The sequence below is a fragment of the Oncorhynchus keta genome, chromosome 7 (assembly GCF_023373465.1).
Source record: "Oncorhynchus keta strain PuntledgeMale-10-30-2019 chromosome 7, Oket_V2, whole genome shotgun sequence".
NCBI lineage: Eukaryota > Metazoa > Chordata > Actinopteri > Salmoniformes > Salmonidae > Oncorhynchus > Oncorhynchus keta.
In genome coordinates, this window is record NC_068427.1 from 9,129,257 (window position 1) to 9,141,187 (window position 11,931).

The following is an 11,931-nucleotide window of genomic DNA, read 5'->3' on the forward strand; positions in this document are numbered from 1 at the left end:
TGCTTACAGCTAGTGAAGGAGATAAGTGTTTCCAGTTTCAGAGATTTTTGTAGTTTGTTCCAGTCATTGGCAGCAGAGAACTGGAAGGAGAGGCGGCCGAAGAAAGAATTGGTTTTGGGGGTGACTAGAGAGATATACCTGCTGAAGCGTGTGCTACAGGTGGGAGATGCTATGGTGACCAGCGTGCTGAGATAAGGGGGGACTTTACCTAGCAGGGTCTTGTAGATGACATGGAGCCAGTGGGTTTGGCGACGAGTATGAAGCGAGGGCCAGCCAACGAGAGCGTACAGGTCGCAATGGTGGGTAGTATATGGGGCTTTGGTGACAAAACGGATTGCACTGTGATAGACTGCATCCAATTTGTTGAGTAGGGTATTGGAGGCTATTTTGTAAATGACATCGCCAAAGTCGAGGATTGGTAGGATGGTCAGTTTTACAAGGGTATGTTTGGCAGCATGAGTGAAGGATGCTTTGTTGCGAAAAAGGAAGCCAATTCTAGATTTAACTTTGGATTGGAGATGTTTGATATGGGTCTGGAAGGAGAGTTTACAGTCTAACCAGACACCTAAGTATTTGTAGTTGTCCACGTATTCTAAGTCAGAGCCGTCCAGAGTAGTGATGTTGGACAGGCGGGTAGGTGCAGGTAGCGATCGGTTGAAGAGCATGCATTTTGTTTTACTTGTATTTAAGAGCAATTGGAGGCCACGGAAGGAGAGTTGTATGGCATTGAAGCTTGCCTGGAGGGTTGTTAACACAGTGTCCAAAGAAGGGCCGGAAGTATACAGAATTGTGTCGTCTGCGTAGAGGTGGATCAGAGACTCACCAGCAGCAAGAGCGACCTCATTGATGTATACAGAGAAGAGAGTCGGTCCAAGAATTGAACCCTGTGGCACCCCCATAGAGACTGCCAGAGGTCCGGACAGCAGACCCTCCGATTTGATACACTGAACTCTATCAGAGAAGTAGTTGGTGAACCAGGCGAGGCAATCATTTGAGAAACCAAGGCTGTCGAGTCTGCCGATGAGGATGTGGTGATTGACAGAGTCGAAAGCCTTGGCCAGATCAATGAATACGGCTGCACAGTAATGTTTCTTATGTAGTGAGGGAGGGGTCTTATAGCCCTTCCCCTTCTATTAATACAACATTAACATAATCAATTATCAAATCAAATTTGATTACTATAATACATAAAAAAAATGTGCAGCCCCTATTATGACCCCAAGGTGACCTCCCATCAGCTTTAAGCCACAAGATGATGCTACAAGGTTAAGACACGAGGCTTTCAGCCACTACATGATACTACTAGGATAAGACACAAGGCTATAAGTCATATAATCATCCAGGTATACATCTCAAGCAAACTGGAGAAAAATAATAATAAATGTGATAGGATCCTGTAGTTATAATGTTGTACGAATTTTAACATTATGCTCTATGACTATGCAAAGCTGCCAAAAAATATTTATTTCACAGGATGCTGCTGAGGGGAGGACAACTCATAATAATGACTGGAATGGCGTGAATGTAATGATATCAAACACATGGAAACCATGTGTTTTATGAGTTCGATGCCATTCCATTTATTCCCTTCCAACCATTACTTTCCCAAATAAGGTGTCACCACCAAACTACCGTATCGTATCATACACAGCGTTTTACCGAATACTTTTATTTTGAAGGCAAACCGGAAAACTGGAAGTCTTAAAGTTGCTATCGGGACACGAATGTCACGGATAGAACAATTAGTTATTCTAAATCGTTGTTCATGTTGTTGCCGTGAATCATGTGGCGACCTCTATAATACTTCCGCTGTTCTATGAAAATAGCTCCGTCTTTTCAGGGCGCATTTGATGTTAGTTCCTGGTCTTCAAATGCAGCGTCATTATTAATGCTAGACCAAACTTAAATGACCGAAAATGATTTTAATTGTCAACAATATACCTAGTTAGCTATATCTACATGCTGTACATATACGCCCTGAGTATGCAAGTAATTATGATGAGATTCTTTCAACTGGAAATACTTAATCATTGCTCCACCAAAATAAACATAGTGATGGCGTCGTTTGGTCATTGAAGTGGCGATTTTGCAAAGTAAAAACAATCTACCCAGCTTCAATACCTTATTAAGGTAAGACAGGCTCATTAAATGACTTAGCTAATTTATGTTCATTACATGTAAACATATGTAACGATATCATAGCCATCAGAATACAGGTCCATTTAGAAAGGTCTGACGGGGTAAAATACATTGTTTTCAAGAGAAAGAATCTCAGAAGTTGACGCAGTAGGTCAGAATTCTGTTTCATAAAGGCTGTCATTATTCAGCACTGCTGATAAAGTTGTTACTGGAGAACTCAAAACATAATTTCGAGTGCTAATTGTGTTTATCAGCTAGTACTTCGTTTTTATAGAAGGCAACAGTGGGCTCGTCACAATACCCATAAAACCCAGCAGACAAACACAGAAATGGTTCCAATAATTTTTTTCACCATTTGTTTTTCTCGAATGGGATTTCATGTAGGCTTTAGGTGCCTTTACTCAGTACTTTGTTGAAGCACCTTTTGGTAGTGATTACAGCCTCAAGTCTTCTCGGGTATGATGCTACAAGTGTACACACCTGTATTTGGGGAGTTGGAAGGTGAACCTTCACACCAGTCTGAGATCCTGAGTGCTCTGGAGCAGGTTTTCATCAAAGATCCCTCTGTACTTTGTTCTGTTTATCTTTCCCTCAATCCCGACAAGTCTCCCATTCCCTGCCGCTGAAAAACATCTCCACAGCATGATGCTGCTATCACCATGCTTCACCGTAGGGATGGTTTTGGCCAGGTGATGAGCGGTGGTTGGTTTCCTTCAGACGTGACGCTTGGCATTCAGGCCAAAGAGTTGAATCTTGGCAAACTCCAAGTGGGCTGTCATGTGCCTTTATACTGAGGAGTATCTTCTGTCTGGCCACTCTACCATTGGTGGAGTGCTGCAGAGATGGTTGTCCTTCTGGAAGGTTCTCCCATCTCTACAGAGAAACTCTGAAGCTTTTGTCACCTACCTGACTAAGGCCCTTCTCCCCGATTGCTCAGTTTGGCCAGGCAGCCAACTCTAGGAAGAGCGTCTTGGTGGTTTCAAACTTCTTCCATTTAAGAATGATGGAGGCCATTTTTAGATCTGTGCCTCGACACAATCCTTTCTTGGAGCACTACGGACAATCCCTTCAACCTCATGGCTTGGTTCTTTGATTTGTGGGACCTGATATAGACAGGTGTGTGCCTTTCCAGGATGCACATGAGCTCAATTTTAAGTCTCATAGCAAAGGGTCTGAATACTTATGTAAATAATTATTTTTGTTGTTGGTGTGTTTTATACATTTGCAAACATTTTTTGTCATTATGGGTTATTGTGTGTAGATTAAGGCTGTAATATAAAATGTAGAAAAAGTAAAGGTCTAAATACTTTCCGAATGCACTAACTTCTGTTCTGTTGCAGATTCAAAGCCAAATGAACTCATTGCAGAATGAATCCATAACCATGAATAAATAAGAATATTTATTTGACAAGAATGCACTTAGTCACCCATCAATCACCTGATCTCCAATTACTGATTGTAAAACAGCATATTGTGATTTTTGGTGGGTGAGTTACAAATGGATAAACAACTGGATGTGTAAGTTAGGTTTAATATAAAATACTAGGTCAAATCCAGCAGAATGAGAAACACTTAACTCACTCAAAACAAGGAAGGCATGCCTAAACGCAGCTATATCAACTCCCTTCTTGTAAATTTAACAGGTCCATGTTGATTGTCATTTGTGAGTAGCACATTTTCCACAGTATTTAGTCCAAACCCCAGAATAAGCAGGAAAAGGCCAGAATTACACAGAATTACACAATACATCACAACCGTTATAATCATTGACCAGTACGGATAATTAAGTAAAACCACAAATCCAAATCCCTATCTCCATCCATGGCTAATTTAGGAAAGGAACCATTTTAGCTAGCTTGCCACTGGAGGACAGAAACACAATGGGATGCAACAATGGGTTTTGATGCGACTGTAAAGCCAAATCCAAACGGTCTTCCCTTTACATATATATTTTTTTTGTGTTTACCAGGACCATTTTTGTGAGGGGGGGGGGTGCTGTGGGATAATTTTAGATACTCTTTGAAGAGGTAGGATTTCAGACGTTTTTCTCTGAAGATGGGCAGGGACTCTGCTGTCCTAGTTTCACAGGGAAGCTAGTCCCACAATTGGGGTGCTAGGACAGAGAAGAGCTTGGACTAGGCTAATCCTACCCCATTGATTTTAATCACTCAGTTGTGAGTTTATTTACATGCATGCAGACAGTTTATACCAGTTGTAAACAGTACTATGAAACAACACAGTGCCTATAACTGTAAATACATAGGTAAGGACACCTAAGGTAAACATTTGATTGTATATTCCTCCCTGTGTGACCAGGCAGCTCCAGTAGTTGACATTTCACTGTGCTTCTACACCTGCATTGCTTGCTGTTTGGGGTTTTAGGCTGGGCTTCTGTACAGAACTTTGTGACATCAACTGGTGTAAGAAGGGCTTTATAAATACATTTGATTGATTGGCATAGTCCTTGGTGATAGGCACACTAACTCATTGTTATTTAGTATTAATTGCCTGTCATGTTATATGGCATAATGCTCTTAATATTTTCTCAACAGACAAATGAGCCAATGGAGACTGAGGGGTTGTGTCTCTGTGAAAAGTGCGGGAAGGAATTATCCGATAGCAGCCGCCTCTCCTCTCACCTTTGCACTGTGGACTTCACCAAAAAGGGACAGTTGACCCGTTATAAGTGTCCTTTGTGCGATGAGGTCTTTACCATGCCAGGTGCACTGAAACACCACTTCCAAAGCCATCGGAGGGAGGAACTCACAGGTCCGTTCCACTGCTCCGAGGAGGGTTGCCAGTTCAGCACCTCACACCGGTTGGTGTTCCAGGAACACCTGCACTCACAGCATGCTCTCACCCTCGTCTCTTGTACCTTCCGGTCCTGCACCTTGGCATTCCGCACACGTTCTGAGATGGAGGGCCACTGGCGTATCCATATGCCTTTCCACTGCCCCCGCTGTGACTTTGTGACCGCTCATGCTAAACAGCTGAGTACCCATGGTGTGGAACATGACCGTCTACTTGCTGCACCTGAGGGTAAACTTTTAGAATAAATGCATCATTCTCCACACAAACTAATACTCACTCACACAAATTGTTATATTTAGGGTAGAGCCAACACGGGATGCCTCAATTTGTGTACATTTTTGTGCTCAGGTGACAAGGTGCCAACAACGACAGGCCAGGGTGGAAACAGCCAATCGGCTCTTGAGACCAGCTCTGGAAGGCCAAAAAGGGCCCTGAAACGCAATCCAGCTTATGTGTCATCATCACAAGAAGATGATGAGGATGAAGAAGAGACACAGCAGCACAACATCGACAATAGAGCCAGAGAGGAGGTGCAAAAAGACAAAGCAGCTACGAACATCAATGAGAACCCATCTAAAGGTAGTGTGGGATCTCTAGAACTGCTTTGGCGTTGTTGTTCTTCTCTTCTGTGTTCAGGACCATTCAAGTTTTCTGGTGAGGTAGGGTTTTGCCAGGTCATCAAATATCAGATAAATGTTGTGCTAACCATACTTTTGAAAATCACTTTAAATCAGGTTTATGTCAGTAAATCTAGGTCTACATTTACATACTAGGAAATAAGTTGTTCTATTTCATTACAAAAGATAACACCCGCATCTCCTCCCTGTCCTGAAGATCATATTATGGCAGGCATGGAGCATATGTATCGCACTCACATCTGCCCCGAGTGCCGCCGCTGTTTCAAGATGCGCTCCCACCTGCTGGAGCACCTCCACCTCCACTTCCCAGACCCCAGTCTCCAGTGCCCCACCTGCAACCATTACTTCACCAGCAAGAGCAAGCTGCGCATCCACATGCTTCGGGAGTCTGGCCAGAAGGTCCATCGCTGCCACCTGTGCGACTACGCCTCTGTGGAGCGCAACTCGCTCCACCGCCACCTGGCCAGTGTGCACTCCAACGAGGTAGGGGGTGACATCCACCCGGATGTCTACCCCTGCCCCACCTGCGGCCAGAGCTTCCGCCAGAGCCAGGCACTCAAGTCCCACATGAAGTCTCACCACACATCGCGGGACAGCCAGCCACTGGCCTGCTTCCAGGAGGGATGCTCCTTCAATACCTCTGACCGGAAGGAGCTCCAGAGACACGCAGCCGATGTCCATGGAATCAAGGCCGTAGAGTGCCGCCATCATGCCTGCAACGCCATCTTTGGTAGCCCCCAGGACATGGAGGCCCATTACCGGACACACTTGGCCTTCCACTGCTCACAGTGCGACTTCTCCTGCTCCAACAAGAGCCTCTTCCGGCAGCACAAACTGCAAGGCCATGCCGGGGACGAGGAGTTGACCTGCAACTTCTGCCCCTTTGCCACGTTCAATCCCGTGGAGTTCCAGCAGCATGTCGGCCATTTCCACGCCAATGAGAAGATCCACCGGTGCCATCAGTGCAGCTTTGTCACCGCACACAAGCGGGTCCTACGACGGCACATGCTGATGCATAGTGGTGAGCAGAAAAAAGTAACGTAACTTTGGACTGTTCTACTCATCCATAGCTTCCAGATAACTCATTTTTGAAAGTCATTCATGTATTTTTCTTTCAAGGTGAGAAGCCCCACAAGTGTAACCTGTGTGACTTCAGGTGCCGTGATGAGACCTACCTCTCAAAACACATGCTCATCCACTCAGATGACAAGAATCATATGTGCTCTGAGTGTGGATATGTCACCAAATGGAAACACTACCTGAATGTGCACATGCGCAAACATGCTGGTGACCTCAGGTAAGTGATTTACTCGTGAGTTATTTTGCACATACAGTACCAGTCAAAAGTTTAGACACACCTACTCAGGGTGTCATCAAGGCAAAGGGTGGCTACTTTGAAGAATCAAACATTTGTTTAACACTTTTTTGGTTACTGCATGATTCCATATGTGTTATTTCATAGTTTTGATGTCTTCACTATTATTCTACAATATAGTAAAAACAAAGAAAAACCCTTGAATGAGTAGGTGTCCAAACTTGACTGGTACTGTCAGTCTTCAAGAACTGTCAGTGGCGCAGCGGTCTAAAGCACTGCATCTCAGTGCTTGAGGCGTTACCACAGACACCCTCGTTTGATCCCAGGCTGTATCACAGCCGGCCGTGATCGCATAGGGCGGCGCACAATTGGCCCAGCGTCGTCCGGATTTGGCCGGTGTAGGCCGTCATTGTAATTAAGAATTTGCTCTTTACTGACTTGCCTAGTAAATTAAAGGTTAAAAAAAGTGAAAATAGTGGTCTGTTTTATGGTGTGCATGCAGTAGTGTAGGGATTTTTAACAGATAAAAGCATTACAAAATACTTTTTGTCTGATGTTCAACCAAGTTGATGTGTATGTCTGCTCTAGCACGTCTTGGTGTGAGAAGTTGGATATCATATCAGCAGTTAATGAACCTAAGGCCACACTTAGGCATTGAGAGATTGACCGATCCAGTCCGTTTCTTCTCCTAGGTACCAGTGTGACCAGTGCTCCTACCGTTGTCACCGCACGGACCAACTGAACAGCCACAAACTCCGACACCAGGCCAAATCCCTGATATGTGAAGTCTGTGCATATTCCTGCAAGCGCAAGTACGAGCTTCGCAAGCACATGCTCCTCAAGCACTCTCAGGGAGAGGGCCATCAGCCTCCAGTCTTCCAGTGCAAGTACTGTCCCTATCAGACATGCTACCGCCAGGCTCTGCACAACCACGAGAACTGCAAACATACCCGGACTCGAGAATTCCGCTGTGCCCTCTGCCCCTACTCCACTTACAGCAGCACCGGCCTCTTCATCCACAAGAGGAAGGCTCATGGATACGTGCCTGGCGATAAGGAGTGGCAAGAGAACTATGCAGAGAAGGAGAGGGAGAACTCTGTGGACCTACTGCAGGGCTTCTACAAAATGCCAGCCAAGAACTCTGCTGAAGGTCCTATCAAGAACCTACAGGAGAAAGTCGCTGGCTCTGCTGTTCAAAATGAACACAACCTAGAAACTGTAACTGGCCCCAAAACCACAGAAATGTCAAATAAAAATTCTGATATTGTCCAAGTGGTAGTTGACAAAGGGATTCTGGCATGTCACAATTCAACAGATAATCCAGAGCAATGCTGTACTTTAGTTTTGACAACAATAGCTAACACAGAGTGCACTGAGATGGCATCCATGCAGGGTGAGACGCCAAACAGCAGAGACCCAACTTACAGAAGACCCACAGTGGACCCTAAAGGATCTAACACCCTGAGCCAAAAGCCAGCATCTGCAAGTGAGGCGGAGGAAGAGGACATGGCTATGGAGGATTGCGATGACCTAAACGATTCAGAAGACAGAGAAACTCCTTTAACCGCTACAAGGCAACCAGCAGAGGCTGCAGAGAACAACACACAGATCGCGGAGGTGTCTAGCGCAGCTTGCAACTCATCCGCCGAATCATTGGCGCAAAGCGCCGACTCTGAGATTCGTCTGAAGGCCATGAGGAAGCAAGACAAGGACCAGGCGGAGGCTCTGGTCTTGGAAGGCCGGGTTCAAATGCTGGTGGTGCAGAATGAGGCCGGAGAGGCTAGCATATACCGGTGCGAACACTGCTCCTACGTGACTCGCAAGCAGACCTCTCTCCGACACCACTGCCGTTCCCTCTGCCTCGCCAGGTGGAAGAGACTCAAGTGCCAAGCCTGTGGGGCGCAGTTCAAACAGAAGAGAGGCCTGGACACCCACCGCCTTAGGAAGTGTCCCGCTCTGCAGAAGAACACCAGGAGGTTCATTGGCACTCCCTCTGCTGGACAGTCTGGAGAAAGGGACTTGGGTCAGGGTAAATCCCAGATCCCTGACAAAACCACAACCGCCGATCAATCAGAGTTCGTATCTTGTGATGTTGCGCCAACCGAAGTTTCCATAGACACACAACCAGAAATGAGAGGAGAGGAAGCAAACTTGTGCGATTTGACCAATCCTGGAGGCTCGGGTGAGAGAGGATCTACAGCACTACAGAAAAGCCAAAGGAAGACAGTTGGAAAGACAAAAAGGCAAGTGAAAGTTGGCAGGGTAAAGAGACCTGTGAAGATTAAAAAGATCAATGAAGGGGAAATTTTAGGAAAGACAGACAAAGCCCATCCTATGAACACAGAGAATGACAATGCGCATAGCTATATAGAAGATGACATGAAATTCACTTGCAAGACGTGCAGTTTCAGGTCCTCCAGGGTTGTGACGATAGAGCGCCACTGCTCGACGTGCACAAGAAAAACTCCCACAAAGAAAGCTGTCCGAATTGTTAGCTCTCTGGAGCAGGATGATGACAGCAATGAGGAGGAGGAGAATATTAAAAGGGGTTCTGAAGAAGATGTGGTTGAGATAAAGGTATCAAATCCAAGCTATTCTCCTAAATTGTCCTGTCCCAACTGTCTTTTCAGGTGCAAACAGAAGAGAGCACTGATCAACCACGAGAAGCGAGGCTGCCTGAAGCCAGACGAGGTGCAGTGCGAATTCTGCTCGTTTGTGGCCAAGTCACAGAAAGCTATGGCTAACCATGTACTGGTCCATCGGAAAGACAAGTTATCGCTCTTAAAAAAGGTCAAAAGGTTAGTTTTGCATTGCGACCATTGCCCCTTTACTTGTAAGCAAGAGCGTTGCATGACGCAGCATGTGGCTCTGAAGCACGAAGGTGCCAAGCCCCACCGCTGCCGCTTCTGCCCGTTCAGCACCACACGGCGCTACCGCCTATATGCCCATGAATCTCTTCACACCGGCTTGGGCCGCCACAGCTGCGACGTCTGCGACCAGACCTTTGGCGCTGCCTCCAAACTCCGCCAGCATCACAAGCGTGTCCACGACAAACAGCCCTCTCATTTCTGCACCCTATGCGACTTCAGCAGCTACTCTCTCAACGATGTCGGACGACATACCCTCCGCTGCCACACAGGGAAGCTCCTGCACCCCTGCAGCCAATGTGAGGCACGCTTTACCTCCGACACAGCGCTCAAGCAGCACTGCAGCCGCAAACACCTGAGCCCCGCCAGCATAGCATGCCAGCAATGTGACTTCAGCTGTGGCAGCCAGGCCACCCTCAAGGTCCACCAGCAGAAAAAGCACCCTCAGCTGGACTGTGCCACCTGCCAGGAGACCTTCCCCACCCGGGAGGGCCTGGAGGAGCACCAGAGGACCCACCTCACCCAGCAGTGCTTGCTTTGCCCCTTTGCCACCCGTAAGAGGCAGCCACTCATCCAGCACCTTCTCGACGAGCATGAGGATGGCCCCCCAGAGGACAAGCCACTGAAGTGTGCCATCTGTGGCTTCGCCTGTCGCCACCAACTGGTCTTTGAGCAGCACGTTCGCTCCCACGGGGGTACCCGCCTTTACAAGTGCACAGACTGCCAGTACTCGACTCGCAACAAGCAGAAAATCACATGGCACATTCGCATACACACAGGGGAGAAGCCCTACCATTGTGAGCAGTGCAGCTACTCCTGCGTAGATCCATCAAGGCTAAAGGTGAGCAATGAGGTCCTTCAAAATCTTTGCTGTAATGTAACACATGGTACTACACCATTTTATTTTATAGAAGTCAGGTCCTCTCGGTCTAATACCAAACCATTGGGCTTAAAAAGTCTACAAGGACTGGTAGAGGACCTTCTATAATAAGATACCGTGTGTTACAAATGGTGTAGTAGATACCTATTTATCATCATTGTCATTCCATTATAGTATCACATGAGGATCCACCAGGAGGAGAAGAAATACCTCTGTCCTGAGTGTGGCTACAAATGCAAGTGGATGAGCCAATTGAAGTATCACATGACCAAACATACAGGTACAAAGTATGAGTCACACTATTGCTGTCATCATTTACAACATACATTTAGTTGGAATTCGATCATAAAATGACCTTTCCCCTGCCCTTTCTTTCTCTCTCCCTCCACCCTCAGGGGATAAGCCATATGCGTGCGAGGAGTGTGAGTACCGCACCAACCGTGGTGACGCCCTCCGCATCCACAGGGAGACGCAGCACTGTGACGCTCGCACCTTTATCTGCGAGAAGTGTGGCAAAGGCTTCAAGACGCGCTTCCTCCTTAAGACCCACCAGCGTAAACACAGCGAGGAGCGGCCTTACGTGTGCGGCCTGTGCCGCAGGGCCTTCCGTTGGCCAGCCGGCCTCCGCCACCATTACCTCACCCACACCAACCAGCAGCCTTTCATGTGCCGCTACTGCCCCTACCGTGCCAAGCAGAAGTTCCAGGTGGTCAAGCACCTCCGGGGGCACCATCCGGACCAGCCTGTGGAGCAAGGGGTGGCCAAGGATCCCCACGCCCTCAGCCTAACCCTGCAGGATGCCCGTCTGGGGGGGCTGGAGGAGGGGGCTGGGGAGGAGGTGGAGGAGGGAGCTCGGGAGGAGGGGATTGTACCGGATGGGTTGGAGGTGTTGGTGCAAGAGAGGGTGGAGGAGGTCACAGAAGGCCAGCAAGGTGAGGAGTAAAAAGGTTCAGCCCACTCAACTGGAACCTGAGAAAACAGACATTTTAGTGAACGTTTTGATGCAGTTTTCCTCATCCAAGCATGATGAGGACTGGGCTACAGCGGTAAACTTGAATTAAACATCAACAAAGGACCTTGTCTTAATGAGTATGCATGTACATATACTACTGCAGAGTGCACCATGAAACACATATACAATTGTATGTTTAGTATTAAAACATTGTCAATTAATGGCGATTTAACAAATTGCTAAATGACAATTACAAGAAATGGGCAGTTTAAAAATGTTTAACCAATAGGAATATAACTTTTTATATTAAGATGTTTTCAAAACAGCAG

The 11,931-nt window shown here is 46.8% G+C and overlaps 1 protein-coding gene across 1 annotated transcript; it reads left to right on the top strand.

Moving 5' to 3' along the window:
- Nucleotides 1–1,751: 1,751 nt before the first annotated feature.
- Nucleotides 1,752–11,927, top strand: znf142 (zinc finger protein 142). Its single transcript, XM_035773188.2, has 8 exons — nucleotides 1,752–2,130; nucleotides 4,692–5,178; nucleotides 5,299–5,529; nucleotides 5,785–6,609; nucleotides 6,708–6,885; nucleotides 7,596–10,611; nucleotides 10,825–10,930; nucleotides 11,046–11,927. The coding sequence occupies exons 2-8, from the start codon at nucleotides 4,704–4,706 to the stop codon at nucleotides 11,591–11,593; spliced, it is 5,379 nt and encodes a 1,792-aa protein (XP_035629081.1). The 5' UTR covers nucleotides 1,752–2,130; nucleotides 4,692–4,703; the 3' UTR covers nucleotides 11,594–11,927.
- The last annotated feature ends 4 nt before the right edge of the window (nucleotides 11,928–11,931 follow it).

Coding starts and splice junctions, on each gene's coding strand:
- znf142 (XM_035773188.2), top strand. CDS start 4,704: ATGGAGACTGAGGGGTTGTGTCTCTGTGAAAAGTGCGGGAAGGAATTA. Junction 5,530..5,784: donor CAATGAGAACCCATCTAAAG/GTAGTGTGGGAT, acceptor CCTGTCCTGAAG/ATCATATTATGGCAGGCATG. Junction 6,610..6,707: donor GCACATGCTGATGCATAGTG/GTGAGCAGAAAA, acceptor TTTTCTTTCAAG/GTGAGAAGCCCCACAAGTGT.